Source organism: Andrographis paniculata, unplaced genomic scaffold (assembly GCF_009805555.1).
Source record: "Andrographis paniculata isolate CXL003 unplaced genomic scaffold, ASM980555v1 Contig55END, whole genome shotgun sequence".
Classification (NCBI taxonomy): domain Eukaryota; kingdom Viridiplantae; phylum Streptophyta; class Magnoliopsida; order Lamiales; family Acanthaceae; genus Andrographis; species Andrographis paniculata.
In genome coordinates this window covers 865,851-881,527 of record NW_026137590.1, presented here as the reverse complement: position 1 = coordinate 881,527, position 15,677 = coordinate 865,851, and the positions used below count along the sequence as shown (strand labels likewise).

The window sequence follows — 15,677 nt, the reverse complement described above, 5'->3', positions numbered from 1 at the left end:
GGACAAATGTTAAATCATCTTATATATTTTTATTAATAAGAGTATATATTTTTAGCCGAGTTTTTCCTTTATTATTTGAACTCTGCGTTTTTTTATTTTCTCACACAAAATATCTCACCAAACGTTATTTTTATACCAAATTCAAACTAATTTTTTTCCAAACCCATCAAAAGAAACTATCAGGCTATTGTATCTGGTTTAATATAGACATGAAAATATAATTAATAAATAATTAAAAATATATTAGAAAAAATAATTATTATATAATAAAAATAATTTTAGATTAAAATTATAATTAATTAATTTAATTAAAATTAAAAAAAATTATAAATTTAAAATTTTAATATGAAATTAAGATGTATAGTTTATTTTTTTAGAAAAAAAAAACAAATAACAGATTAAGCGAGACAAATTAAAATGAAAAGACTGGTGGTTGAGACGAACGGATTGATAAAAAGCAAATAACCCATTACTATTTTTAAAGAGAAGAGCGACCGAGGGAGTATAAAACTTTCTAAATATATATATACGTAGAGAAAGAGAGATAGAGAGAGAGAGAGAGAGAGAGGCGTACGCACATAATTGAAGAGTGCGGGGCATCACAGTGCTAACTGCTAACTGCAAATGGAGACCATAGTCCTCTACCCTTCTCCCGGCATGGGTCACGTTATCGCCATGGTTGAGCTCGCAAAGTTCATCCTCCGCCGCCGTCCTTCCACCGCCATCGCCGTCCTCATCGCTCCTCCCTCCTTCAACACCGGATCCACCGCAGCCTACATCCGCCGCATCTCCGCCACTGTACCTTCCATCACCTTCCACCACCTGCCCCAAGTTACCGTCCACGACTTCTCCTCCTTCCCCTCCATGGAATCCGTCATTTTCCACGTCCTCCGCCGCAGCAACGACGCCGTCCGCCGTACGCTCGAACAGATTTCTGCATCCGCCGCCGTCTCCGCCTTCATCATCGATTTCTTCTGCCCCTCCCTCGCCATCGCTAAGGAGCTCAGAATCCCTACCTACTATTTCATCACCTCCGGTGCATGTATTCTCGCTTTTTTCCTCTGTTTGCCTGAAATTGATGAAACTACGACTGAGAGCTTTAGAGATATGAACACGAGCTTGAATGTTCCGGGGATTCCGGCGATTGTTCCGGCGAAGGACATGATTCTGCCTCTTCTCGACCGCGATTCTTCTGATTATGATGATTTTGTGAAATTTAGCTTCGATTTGGTGAAATCGGATGGAATAATTGTGAATACCTTCGAAAACCTAGAAACGAAAGCTCTCAGATCCATACGAGAGGGGAAATGCAATCCTGGCGGCCGTACGCCGCCGGTGTACTGCGTCGGACCGTTATTGGATTCCGACGGTCACCACGGCGGCGATAATGAGTGTCTCCGGTGGCTGGACGGTCAGCCGGAGAGAAGCGTCGTTTTCTTATGCTTTGGAAGTTTAGGTTTGCACTCGGCGGAGCAGTTGCGAGAAATCGCCGGCGGTTTGGAGAGGAGCGGCGAGAGGTTCCTATGGGTGGTGCGGTCGCCTCCGACGGCGGATCCGAGGAAGCGGTTCGAACCGCCGCCGCCGCCGGAGTTGGAGAGGCTTCTGCCGGCCGGTTTTCTCGAGCGGACGAAGGACAGGGGGTTCGTGGTGGAGTCGTGGGCGCCGCAGGTGGCGGTGCTCAACCACGGCGCCGTCGGCGGATTCGTGACTCACTGTGGGTGGAATTCTGTGCTGGAGGCGGTCTGCGCCGGAGTTCCGATGGTCGCCTGGCCGATTTATGCGGAGCAGAAGATGAACAGAGTGGTGATGGTGGAGGACATGAAATTGGCGGTGAGTATGGAAGCGGCGGCGGACGGATTTGTGGCGGCGGCGGAGGTGGAGAGGCGAGTGAAGGAGGTGATGGAGGCGGAGTCGGAGGTCAGGAAAGTGGTGGAAGTTATGTGTCAGGAGGCTAAGGCCGCCGTTTCCGACGGCGGTTCTTCCATTGCTGCGCTTGAGAAGCTCCTGGACCTCTGGACTTCCAGAGGTAAGTGATTATTTCATTAGGAACTCCACTGCACGCGCCTTCACGGGCCCTCACAATCTCACGCGTATCACACTATTTTATCCCTATTTTGTTTTGTGTAGATGATTTTTCAGATAATTTAAACTGAATTTTTTTGTGAGTTATTTAAGAAGTATAAAAATAATAAATATATGTAATAAATATTTTGAAAAAATATTTTATTTGAAATAAGACAGTAAGTATAGAATATTTAGGTATTTGAACGGTATGTTTGTTAATTTGTTTGTAAGTTTGGACTGGTTTATTATTATAATATCTATTATTATTTATTTTAAATAATTTTAAATTTTGGGTTTGCTCACTTGACAAAGTAGGATAATTTATATAAATAATTTAAAAGATGCAATATATAAAATTATTGTTTTGAGACAGACAAAAATTGCAAAATAAAACTATTATTTTGGAACGAAGAGTGTAGTTCTTTTGTATATATATTTTTATTTTAAATTATTTAATTATAAAAATAGATTAATTTTTTTATAAATATTCTTATTTTACCGGCATATTATTATTTTTATACCAAAAAATATATATGAATTATATTATTTTTAACTATTAATTAGAATTAAAATATGGAGTATTATGTTTACACAACACTTTTTATTGTACACGATTATTAATATATAGTCCCTTCGTCAAACATATATTTATTTTTGACGCGGAGTTTAAAAAATAATAGTAGTATTTTAATTATAGTGGGTGGTTAAAAGTAATGTAAAAATAATCTTGTTTTGTCTTTTGATATAAAATTAACGATGTGATTGTAAAATATATATATTTGTAGAAAGAATATGATTTATAGTTACTAAAAAATAATTATATTATAATTGAATAATGCAAAATAAAAATATGTATATTTTGTGACGGACGAATGTAATAATATTTATTTTATTATCTGACACATAGTCAACAATAAATAAATACTATTACTTTTTATATATCTCACATAATAAAGAATACATCAAATTTAAACACTAAACAAACAAATTTATTATTCTTTTATATTATCAAATATAATTGTTCATATTAAATATATATATAAAACCACATCAATATTTTAATACAAAGTGAATTCTCCCTTTATTTTTATAGTGGTTATAAATTTTTGAGTTTAAAGTCCATCCGAAAGTATTGGTTTTATCATTTTATTATTATAGTAAAAATATTAGTATCAAAATAGTATAAATTTTTACATAAATTATAACTATTATTATACATATAATTAATTTATACAAATATATATATAACGATAAAAATATTAAAATTATTTTACATTTTATTAATTAATAAAATATTATATCTTAATTTGCTATAAAGATAAATCCATTTGAATGAAATAAAAAGAGTAATATTTATTGATTTTTGTGAAAAAAATTGTTAAATAATTTATTTTTATTATTTGTAAGTATTTTATATAGACAGGACAGGCAGAACAAACCATGAGTTGACATAACACAAACATATAGGACGTATGAGTTTTAAATGATAAAAAATTTAAAATAAATATTTTTAATTTATTAATTATTATAATACAAATAATAATAGAATTTGATGCGTTTCTTTGCCAAAAAAATTTTAAAGATTTGATTTGAAATTAATATTAAAATAATATTTTATAAAAATATACTTTATCCGTCTATTTTCTAATATTCTATTTGATATTTACATGCATTTTTAGGCAATTAGAGTTTTTATTATAAAATGACAAATTTGTCTGTATAGAAAATGAAAGAGTAAATAAAGTAAGGATAAAAGAGTAAATTTTGTATATAAAAATAGAAAGAGGACAATAATTATTGGACATTCCAAAGAAAGTAAGAGGTTAGTTTGTAGGAGGAGGGAGTATATTTTTTAAAAATATAAAATACAAATAGTAAATTTTAAAAATATTTATCTAAAGATTAAAAAAAAAAATTGTGAATAGTGTCTTGTAAAAAACATCAAATACAAAGGTATTTTGAAATTTAATTTGGGTCGGGCCTCAATTTTAATATAAGTCCATTTGGGCCCATTAGTTGGAAAGTGGTTTGAGGATAATTTCAACTCAAAATTGACCCGGCCTATAAACGCTTCGGGCCACGTTTTATATTTTATTTTATTCCATAAAAAATTAAATATGACCCAATATAATACGATTCGTGGGCCGGGCTGGATTAATTTTAGTAATACTCTAAACGGGCCGTTTGGACAACTGGAAATATACTCTAAATATTTTATTTTTATTTAAAAAAAATTAATGAATAATAAAAATATACTCCACTCGTCAATGCTGCTTGTCTACTGGTCGGATCTGATTTCAAATCCAATATTCTTACATAGATTAGATTTTATTTTTTATTTTTTATTTTTTATTTTTTTAAAATGACGTGGAAATTCGCAATCGTTATCTGAAAATACACATTTGGTAAACCCCCGACCGAACGTAGTAATACCCTGAGAACCAATCTCTGGGGAAAAATCACACTAGATTAATTTTGGATTTATCATTTATTCAGAAAATCTATCAGTATATTTTTATAGTTATTATTATTATTATTATAACTTTATTCTCCCATTAAAAAAAATTAGGATACAAATTTCAAAATATATAATATTCCCTCTGTTCAGCACTAAATTTTTTATTTATATTTGGTGTTATTATTTTTTAATATTAAAAATATTTTTATATTTGTTTTATTTTTTGTACAAATAACATTATATTAGTATTATAAGATTGTTTTTGTTTTTCCCCTTAATTTGTACTACATTATTATATAATAATTAATATTTAAATATTAACATGCAATAATTTAATAAGAAGATTACGGATGGACCGAGGGAATATATTTTATTGTCTCATAAAAAATTAATATTCTACACGAATATTATTTTTATATTATCGACACAATTTTTTATATTTCACTCAAAAATATGTATATTTCAAACTAAAATACTAAATAAATATATTAACAAGTTTATACCATTGTTATCTTTTTTTTTGGTGTCTTTGATTTTAATTTGAAATTAAAATTTAATTTTAATAATATTTATATGTGACTTTTATTTCAAAAAAATATATATTTATTAAAAATTATAGAATTTGAATATTACTATTTTATTTAATATAAAAAAACACACCATTTATTTCATTATTTAGTTTAACAATATGTTAATAGGTAACAACAACATACAAAGACCCCCCTCTCCCAGCTACCCAACCCAACTACCCCAACCAGTCCATCCACCTCCATATCTCCGTGATATGGAGTTGGTAGTATTATTTTAAATAATACTACCTTCATTTTATATACCATGTTTGCTACACTGTAAATACGGTATTTTAAAAGTGATGTAATTAGTAGATAATTAAAAATATATTAGTGAAAATAATTATCTTATAATATAAATAATTATAAATTAAGATAACTAATTAGTGTGATACCAGACTTTCTCACTACTCATTGGCCAAAATATATTTTATATTTTAGGTGCCGGTAAATTACTTATATATTAAATTGCTTATAATTTGGTATATACGTTACCTATTTATTAATAATAAAATATTATCATAATTTATATGAAATTCTAGTAAAATACAAATAAATTTGATAAATTATTTGGATACTAGTGATGTAAATTAAATATAGATTATTTGAAAATTTATTGTATTAATTAAATACAAATTAAAATAAATAAAACAACTAAATAAATAAATAATAATTATGAAAATAATAATAATAATAATAAAATGTAAGGCGGTGGGATGGGGTAATAACCTCGCCCCCACCTTATCCATTTCAATTCAATTAGAAGAGGACAGGGAGAATAATAATAATAAAATGTAACCCCGTGGGCCGGGGTAATAAACCCCACCCCCACCTTGTCCATTTCAATTCAATTCGAAGAGGACATGGAGAAAGGCAAACGCGGAAAAGAACAAAAAAAAAAAATTTACGCCGAATTCGTTAAAAGCCTAATTCATGTATTTTTGTGTTCATGAATTATTACTATTTTATTAAGTAACGGAAGTTTTGAGTATAAATAATTATTTAGTAAATTGGGGTAATATTTGTAATTAATTGTTATTAGATACGAGACTGGAATCATTAAAAGGGCTATAAAAGTTAGGATTATTGACGTTTTTGGCGAATTTCAGGTAAGTAGAAACTCATTTGCAACTACAATGTATAATATATTATTTTGTAAGTTATTTATGTTTGTTTGATAATATGTGAATATCAGAAAGTTGTGATTAATATTATGTGATTGTGTGGTTTGAGCCTGTGAGCTCCGTATACAAATTGGTTTCAGTATGTGAGCTCATTATGTGATATGGTCGAACCTGTGAACTCTATATTTGATGTTGAAGGAGTCTGTGAGCTCCAAAATTGATGTGGTTTGAACCAGTGAGTTCAATAATATCTGTATATTGTGAAATATGTTGCATTGCATTTTCATTAAACATATATATCATGCATTGAAATGAAATAAGATGGTTTTACTATGTTCGACCGCTGATTATACACCGAGGGCGGGAGAGACGACCTGGGGAAACCTGGTGTAGGCTACCTGGTGTAGGCCACCGTCTATTGTGACTTTCCATACAATGCATAAACAATGCATTCGGAAGAGGCGACTTGGAAAGAAGCGACCCGGGGAAACCTTACGATGAGACCCGGTGTAGGCTACCTGGTGTAGGCCACCGTTTGATTTGAATATATGGATATTGAGCTCTTCCGGTGTATAACAGTATGTCTAGGGGCCCTGGAAAGTATTTCATAAATAAATTGGTAATTTCAAACGAGAGCACATTCTGTATAGTGAGAATTTTGAGATAAACTTCACATCATGCATAATTTCTACTTACAGAGCACTCAATTTATGCATTGTAGGTAATCCTGATGATATATGACTTGGTGGACAGACTGGAGTAGCAGTGGCGCTCTTACAGGCATTTTGAGTTACCGTGTACATAGATGACGACCTACGGGCAGGACCGTGGCTTGTTTTGCTTCCGTTGTTCTACGGAGATTTAGAAGTTGTATGGTGTTGTTATAAATAGTATGTCGATTACGTAGTTTTTGATATGGTTTGAGATCCTTTTGGTGAATTTTAACAGGTTACCGTTGAGTTATGTTATGTTTTGACGAGAAAAAAATATATAGCAGGTTAACAGATTGTTATATATATGAAAGTAAGTAAGAGGGATTATAACATGTTTACCGTTTACAAATAGGTTGAATTGCCGTTAGTAGTATAGTGTAAGTGGGGTCGTGTCAATAAGTCTAATTAAAATTTAAAAAAAATTAATTAAAAAATTTAAAATAAGATTAAAGTGTGTAATCATTTTTCAAAAAAGAAAAGTGACATAAAATGTGGGACGGACAGAAATGTGGATATAGTATGTGGAACGGAGGGAGTAATATTTTAAATTTAAATTAATTTTTAATATAATATAAAAATAAAATATTAATTTAAATTTTTTTGGAAAAATAGGAAATAGTAAAATTTGAATCGAAACTTATCAGCAAACATAGCCTAAATGTGTGTTTATACTGTGATTTAAGTTTTTTATTTAAATAGTACTGTGTACGTAATATTATTAAAAGAAAATTAATAGTATTTTTTATAAAAAAAAAAATTATAGAGATTAGATAGTAAAAAAAATACGAAAAAAGCCACTTATTTCTTTAACGATGAATCTGAATTTTAATTTAAAAATAATAAAATTTATAATATATTTGATATGATACTAATAAATATTTTATATATAAATAAAAACAGTTTATTTTTAATGGGAGAGAAAAAAAAATATCGTTTCATATCAAAGTTTTATATATGAATAAAAATATTTATATAATAAAAAGATAAATAAAAATATAAGAATTTTTCCTTTTTTTTAAATCTATAATATATATATATATATAATATAAAAATTTTGATTTGGTATTACATGGCATAGGTCCTCGGCTCCTGTGTGACAATTTAATACTATAAAGTAAAATATTAACAATATAAAATATGTACGTGGCAGCATCTCATTTGATGGTTTCGAGGGACAGACGGATCTGTATTTTTTACTTCATCCGTCCACAAATTAATGTCCTATACTTTCCTATTTAGGACGTCCAACAACTATTATCCTATTTTTTTTTTAAATACAAATTTTATATTTTTATCCGTCATTCATTTATTACTTTTAATATCTACCATACATTTAAGAGCAAATTTGTCCATTCATAAAAAAAGACAATCACTTAAAAAACCATATAAATATACTTCAGAACAATAAAAAATAGACGGAAGAAGTAATTAATTTGATTTATATTTATTATATATAATTTATTAAAAATAAAAATCTATCAGTTTTATGAAATCATGACCATTTAAAATAAAAAATATAGTAATTATTATGAGACTTTGTAATCTAAAATACACAATGAAATAGAATATTTTATCTATCTCATAAGATTATATCGTAATATTTTATCTGTCTCATAAGATTATATCGTTTTTTATTTTTATGTGTCTCAAAATAAAAATATTATTTTTAAATTTAATAATTATACTATTTATTTAATATAATAAAAACTTTTATAATATATTACATAAATTTTATTATTTTTATATTAAATTTTACTAATAAAAATATTTTTTTTTATTTTGAATTAATATAATATTAATATTAAAAAATATACATAAAAAAGTAAAAAATAAATAATACCGTTGTTGCGGAAGGGAGACGATACTTTATTTTAATTTGAAATATGAATGATGTGATATAATTTGAAGTTTGAAGATTTTAATCATTTATTGTTGTTTTCAATGGGAAGACACATGGGAAAGAAAACCATGGCACGAACTTTTAAGTTTTCAATTGTACAAATCTTCCGCAACTTTTTACTCCATTCGTCTTTTAAAAATCTTTTTATTTTTATATTTTTTTTTTGTCCTATAATAAAAAATATATATATTTTTAGACAGAATCGTCCATAACTTCTTTGTGGTTTCGAAATTTAGTGTAAATTTTCCCTCTATTTTAAAAATTGCATGACGTCCCCTTATACTTTAAAAAATGTTGTATGAAACCACTTTGTGGTTTCGAAACTCAGACTAAATTCCCATTTTATTTTAAAAAATTGCATGACGCTCACTTATACTTTCAAAAATATTACATAAAACCCTCCTACCATGCAAAACATATAGATAGGAAATCATCTTCTTATCACACAAGAAAAATTTCATGGTGGTGGGGTTTTATGCAACGTTTTCAAAAGTAAGGGGGTACCATGCAATTTTTAAAGTATAGGGAGATTTTAAGTTGAATTTCGAAACCACAGGGGAGTTATAAGCAATTTTACATTTTTTTTAATAACTGTACTATCTACCTAACATTACAAATATCCTTCTAATTTATAATATATTACACAAATATCATTAATTTTATATCATAGAATACTGATAAGGATAATTTAGTATTTTTACATTTATTTCTACTATTTTCCAATATAATACTAATATTTCTAAAACTCCATGCAAAAAGTAAATGAATATATAGATATAGGACATAGGGAGTATTATTTTTTAATGAGGTGCAGAATAAGAAATTGTTCAAATATATATAATTTTTTATATAAATGTCATTATACTAGTATTATAAGACACTAATATAAATATTTGTATTATTACCTCTTGATTTGAATTAAATTTTAATATAATAATTGATATTTAAAAATCAACACGTAAAAAAATAAATGTGGACCTTAGGGCCGAACATGAGTAATATATATAATCTTTAATATTCAAATTTCTATTTGTCAATAAAATTAAATATTTCATTATAATAAATTATTAATAAAAAATAATTTACTAAATTTATATATTAAAAATATAATATTTATAAAATAAGTGTCGAACGAGTTCGAATCTTACGACCCGAACTTAATCAATCGGTCACATAAATATGGAAATTGAACAAACACGGGATGTAGCTGAGGGAATTAAATATTAAATATTAATAATTGTATATAATAATATTTATAATAAATAAATAATATTAAATAAACAAACTAATTTTTTTCTTAAAGTAATCATTAAGAACACTAGATATACATTTTTACTAAAATATAACGGTGTATTATATAATTTAGCATTTTTTTTATAAATTACATCATTCTCAATTAAAAAATATATATAATTATTATTATTTTCATAAAATATTTAAAATATAATAAAAAATCATTCACCAAAAAATTACTACTCCCTCCTTCCAATTGAAATGTTGTCATTTTTCATTTTCGTCCGTTCCAAAATAAGGATGTCATTTCCTAATTTAGTAATTGTACTACCTACTTAACATAATAAATACCATTTCAACTTACACTATATTACATAAATGTCAATACTTTTATATTACACAATACTAATATGGGCATTTTCGTCTTTTTCATTACAACTCATTATAATACTAATATTAAAAAATCTACGTGCAAAAAGTAAACGACAACCTTGCATCGGAACGGAGGGAGTATTATAAATTTTCAAAATATTTTTATACTCCTCCGTCTACATAATTTGTCAATATTTTCTATTTTTATCCGTCTCATATAACTTGTCCATAGTTAAATTATTTATTTATCTTAATTTATAATTATTTTTATTAATACACTTTTTAATTACTTACTAAATATACTTTACCTAAATTATCGTATTTGCAATAATATACCCAAAATATAAGACGAATGGAGTAATTTCTAATAATCAATAATAAAATTTACACTATTTTTAAAATATTAAAATAACAAAATCTCGTTGCCCGCGGTAGTTGAATATGCTGATATAACGGTACTAAACAACACAATACTTTTGTTAAGTCATTGTCAGCATCACAGTCTTTACATTAGCATTTCGAATTTACTATTCTTGTACTTATTTCCAATGGAAAGAGAATATTGTAATAAATTTAAAAACAATACCACTTCATTGTTAGTAAAAATATGAAATACTCTCTCCGTTGTGCAAATGTGTGTTCATTTGACCGGGTATGAATTTTAATAAAAATAAATAATAATTAATAATTTTTTTTTATAGTAAAAGAAAATATAAAAATAAAATAATTTTTTACTTAAAAAGGAAATAAGAATATTTTTCCGATAACAACCCAAAAGAAAAGTAAGTATAGATTTGAACGACGGAGGAAGTATTATTTTGATATTTTTATCTCATGTACTTTATTTATAAATTAATTGTACGTATAATTATTTGTTTATTGATTTATATAAAAAAATTAAAAAATATTTTCATATTAATAAATAATTAGTTTTATTATAAAAGAAATTATGTACTTTTACGTGAGATAAATAAACATATTCTTGTATAACTATATTTTCATATTGCATATTAAAATATATTGTTATTAATATTTAGTATTAAAAATAAATAATTTTCATAAAATATATATTTGTAATTCGGACAAACATATAGTATATATTTCCAATTTACATATTTTTAAAAATATTTTTTTATTTATTTTTAGAGTATATAATATCTATTTTTATTTAAAATGCTAAATTAATTTTACAATATTCAATTTCTAACTAATCGAATATATTTGTTTTTTTTAAAATAATATTTGCACTACTGTTTAAATAAAAATATATTATTTAAATTAAAATTTTAAATTCGAATCAAAACCAAACAAACTTTAAATTATTTGCTGGAAATTAGATTGAATTTAATTTATTTAAAATAAATTTAAAATATATATCTAAATAAATTTATAAAATTATACTCTTTTCTATGTCCGGTGTAACATATTTGTTTATTTTCTTTACACAGATAGTAAAATTATTTAGGTACTATTTTATGTTTTTTTCTAATAATAAATTAAAATTGATTATATAATTTTATATATTTAGATGATTTTAATATTTTTGTTAAAACAATAAATATTTTAATAGAAATTAAAAATATTTTGATATTTATATAAAAATTATTTTTACTAAAAAGATATTTTTGATTATGACATACCAAATATGGTTTTTTCTTGTTAAAATAAAAACAAAATTTTAGACTGTATTTATTTTTGCTAATTATATACAAAAGTTAATAATTTAATACAAAGTACTATCTCCAACCATTTATCAAGTTGACATTTACTTTTTTTTGCGTGTCCATATTTGATAAAAATGTGTCTATTAATATGTTATAACAAAAAAATAATAATATTTGGATAAAAGGTTATACAAATATAAAATATTTTTAATATTAAGTACAATTACACTAAAAATAAATATAAATTTATTAAATGAACGAATAAAATATTATTATTTTTTATTTACCTATTCCTGCTACTAACCTTAAAAGAGAAAACAAATATATTCAAAATTAATGTGTATTTTCGTTTTCTTAGTTTGGTTTGAAAAATTTTGAAAATGCGCATTGAATAAATCTCGATTGAACCTAATACTCCGTAAATTAAATTCGACGAACAAATTTCGTTAAGTGAAAGCATATGTGACAAGTGATATAACGCTACCTTTGTCTCTATTAACTGCTGTTATGTATATTATTATTAGTATTTTTTTTTATTATTATAATACTAGTAGAAAATGTTGCACGGCACTTCGAGTTACGTTTTTAAGATTTTTTCGTTTTATATATTATTTAAATATATTATATTTAGTAGGGGTGTCCAAAAGTAAATCCGATCCGAAAAATCGAACCCGTTCGATCTAAAATTTTTGAGGTTCGGATTTGGGTATTTCGGGTTTGAAAAAAATCAGGTCGACTCGAACCAGAAACGAAAAAAATTCGTGTCGTATTCGGGTCGTGTTTCGGGTTGACCTGATAACCTGAAATATCAAAATCAGGTTAGGTTTTGAGTTTCGTGTTTCGGGTTGACCTGAAATTTTTTTTATTATTATTTTAATTTATAATATTTATATTATTTTAAATATAAAATAATATAAAAATTAAAATAAAAATAATATTTTTTAAGTCAATTTAATTTTTTTTAAATTTTCGGGTCTGTTTCGTGTCGGGTTCGTATCAGGTTTGTTCGGGTTTCCTAAAACTAATTCAAGTCAACCTGAACTCGACCTGAAAGAATTCGTATCATGTTCGGGTCTAGGGTTTCATGTCAGATTTCGGATTCGGATCGAGTTCGAGTTGACAATTTTTTTGTTATCCTCGTGTCTTAATCCGACACGAACACGACCCAAAAATACGAATTGACACCCCAAATATTTAGAACCATAAGATAATATATAATGTTGTCATTGAAATGCAAGTCTGCTATGCATATATATACATGTAGGTATCTAGAGGGACTGAAACTTGTGGATTGAGTTGAAACTTCTAGAAGCAGCCATGGAAGATGATTCCACCATTGTTCTCTACAGCTCGCCGGAGCATATCAACACCATGTTCATTCTCGCCAAGTTCATCACCAAACATCAGCCTACAGTCAAAGTCACCGTTCTCTGTTCTGCTCCAGCTCCGGCGGAGGTGGAGGATATGGCGTCCGTCACTTACCACCGCATCCCCGCCGCTGTTCCTTCGGTACCGATCGACGATCCGGTGGAGCTCCTCTTCGAAATTCCTCGCCTCAACAAAGCAGACGTTCGCGATGCGCTCCAGGAGATCTCTCGGAAACTCAAAATCGTAGCGTTTGTCATCGATTTCTTCTGCTACTCGGCGTTCGAGGTATCTACGAGCTTGAATGTTCCGACTTATTTCTATGTTAGCAACGGTGGATTTGGCGCTTCTTCGCTTCTGTTCTTTCCGGTGATTGATGAAATTGTTGCTGGAAACATCGCGGATTTGGATGAGTTTCTCGAATTTCCTGGAGGACCGCCGATGCACACCTCGGAATTACCCAAGCTGATGGCGTTCCGTCAGAGTAACAACTATCAACACTTTCTGAGAACCGCCATGGAAGCTAGGAAATCGAAAGGAATCATCGTGAATTCGTTCGATGCTCTCGAGTATCGCGCTAAGGAAGCATTATCAAACGGTTTATGCGTTCCGAACGGCGTAACTCCTCCAGCTTACTACATCGGACCTCTGATCGGCGAAACCGCCGGTAAAAGTAACGGCGGCGTTCACGAATGCGTGAAATGGCTCGATTCGCAGCCGAATCGAAGCGTTATATTCCTTTGCTTCGGTAGAAGAGGTTTGTTTTCGGCTAAACAGGTGAAGGAGATCGCCGTCGGATTAGAAAACAGCGGTCACCACTTCCTCTGGTCGGTTCGGCGTCCGCCGGAGATGCAGAGCTCGTCGCCTGCGGGGGAATTTGAGTTGGATGAAATCCTGCCCGACGGTTTTCTAGAAAGGACGAAAAAGCGTGGGTTAGTTATAAAATCGTGGGCCCCACAGAAGGAGGTACTGAGTCACAACTCGGTCGGCGCGTTCGTGACTCACTGCGGCCGGAGCTCCATACTTGAGGCGGTGTCGTTTGGGGTTCCGATGATCGGCTGGCCGATATACGCCGAGCAGCATATGAACTGCGCATCTCTGGTGGAGGATTTGAATCTGGCGGTGAAGATGGTTCCGGCGGACGGCGTCGTGACGGCGGAGGAATTGGAGAATCGAATTAGAGAGCTGATGGAGACGGCGACGGGGAAGTCAATCAGGCACCGTGTTTCCGAGATGAAGGTGTCCGCCGCCGCTGCGGCGCGGCGGAACGGAACGTCGGTGGCGGCGCTGGAGAAATTTATCCGATCATTGCGTGAAGGTTAAAAAAAGAGGTTAGTTACTGCGGTAAAGTAATGTTATTTGCTGGTAATTAATAAAGTAACGTGCGACTGTCATTATTGCTGAATTAAAAATGAATATCGCGAATGATCTTCTCTCTTTCTTAAACGCAGAATAAAGGGTATGTTTCTCAAGTACGGTTTGGGCGATATCACCGTGCAATTATCGCGTATGATCTTCTCTCTTTCTTAAATGCAGAATAAAGGGTATGTTTCTCAAGTTCGGTATGGGCAAAATCACTGTGCGCAGTGATTTGCCCGACAAACTGGGTACACATGCAAGCCGCTGCAGTGCAGCAGAAAAGGCTTGCAAACATTGTTTTTTTCTTTTTTAATTTAAAATATGAATATAATTCAAATATTTTATTTATTTAATATTAATAATTATTATAAGTTTGAAAGATATATAATATATATGTCTTTTTATAAAAAATAAAGTTTTCTATAATACAAATAAATAAAAATTTAAATATATATTGAGTATAATATAAATTTATAATCAAATCATACAATATAAATTTTACCAATTAAATTTAATACATATTTATACTATTTTATTTATTATTCATCATATCGATACACATCAAAATTGCCTAAACTCCAACATAATTCAAACACAAAAGAAATAACAATATTCAAATTCATCCCAAAATTCAAATAAAAACCAAGCTCAAATCCAAATTTTCCCAAACCTTCCTAAATAAACATTTGATTTTTAGTAATTTCTCAGTCCCTTAACAATTGATTTTTTATATATATATATATACGTTTTTTTTAAAAAAAAAATAAATTATTAAATCAAAATACTTTCTTATGAATTTTACTAATTCATACAAACCCTCTTCAATTTCAATTTAATTTTAAACCCCCCGACATAA

At 29.1% G+C, this 15,677-nt stretch overlaps 2 protein-coding genes and 1 long non-coding RNA gene across 3 annotated transcripts; all 3 read left to right on the top strand.

Annotated features, from left to right (window-relative positions):
- The first annotated feature begins 525 nt into the window (after window positions 1–525).
- LOC127256498 (UDP-glycosyltransferase 88B1-like) lies at window positions 526–2,366 on the top strand. Its single transcript, XM_051282535.1, has one exon. The coding sequence runs from the start codon at window positions 625–627 to the stop codon at window positions 2,032–2,034; it is 1,410 nt and encodes a 469-aa protein (XP_051138492.1). The 5' UTR covers window positions 526–624; the 3' UTR covers window positions 2,035–2,366.
- A 2,417-nt stretch (window positions 2,367–4,783) lies between these two features.
- On the top strand, window positions 4,784–7,178 carry LOC127256158 (uncharacterized). Its single transcript, XR_007839774.1, has 2 exons — window positions 4,784–6,834; window positions 6,937–7,178. It is a non-coding gene; the product is annotated as an uncharacterized LOC127256158 (long non-coding RNA).
- A 6,183-nt stretch (window positions 7,179–13,361) lies between these two features.
- Window positions 13,362–14,793, top strand: LOC127256422 (baicalein 7-O-glucuronosyltransferase-like). Its single transcript, XM_051282429.1, has one exon. The coding sequence runs from the start codon at window positions 13,415–13,417 to the stop codon at window positions 14,783–14,785; it is 1,371 nt and encodes a 456-aa protein (XP_051138386.1). The 5' UTR covers window positions 13,362–13,414; the 3' UTR covers window positions 14,786–14,793.
- Window positions 14,794–15,677: the final 884 nt, after the last annotated feature.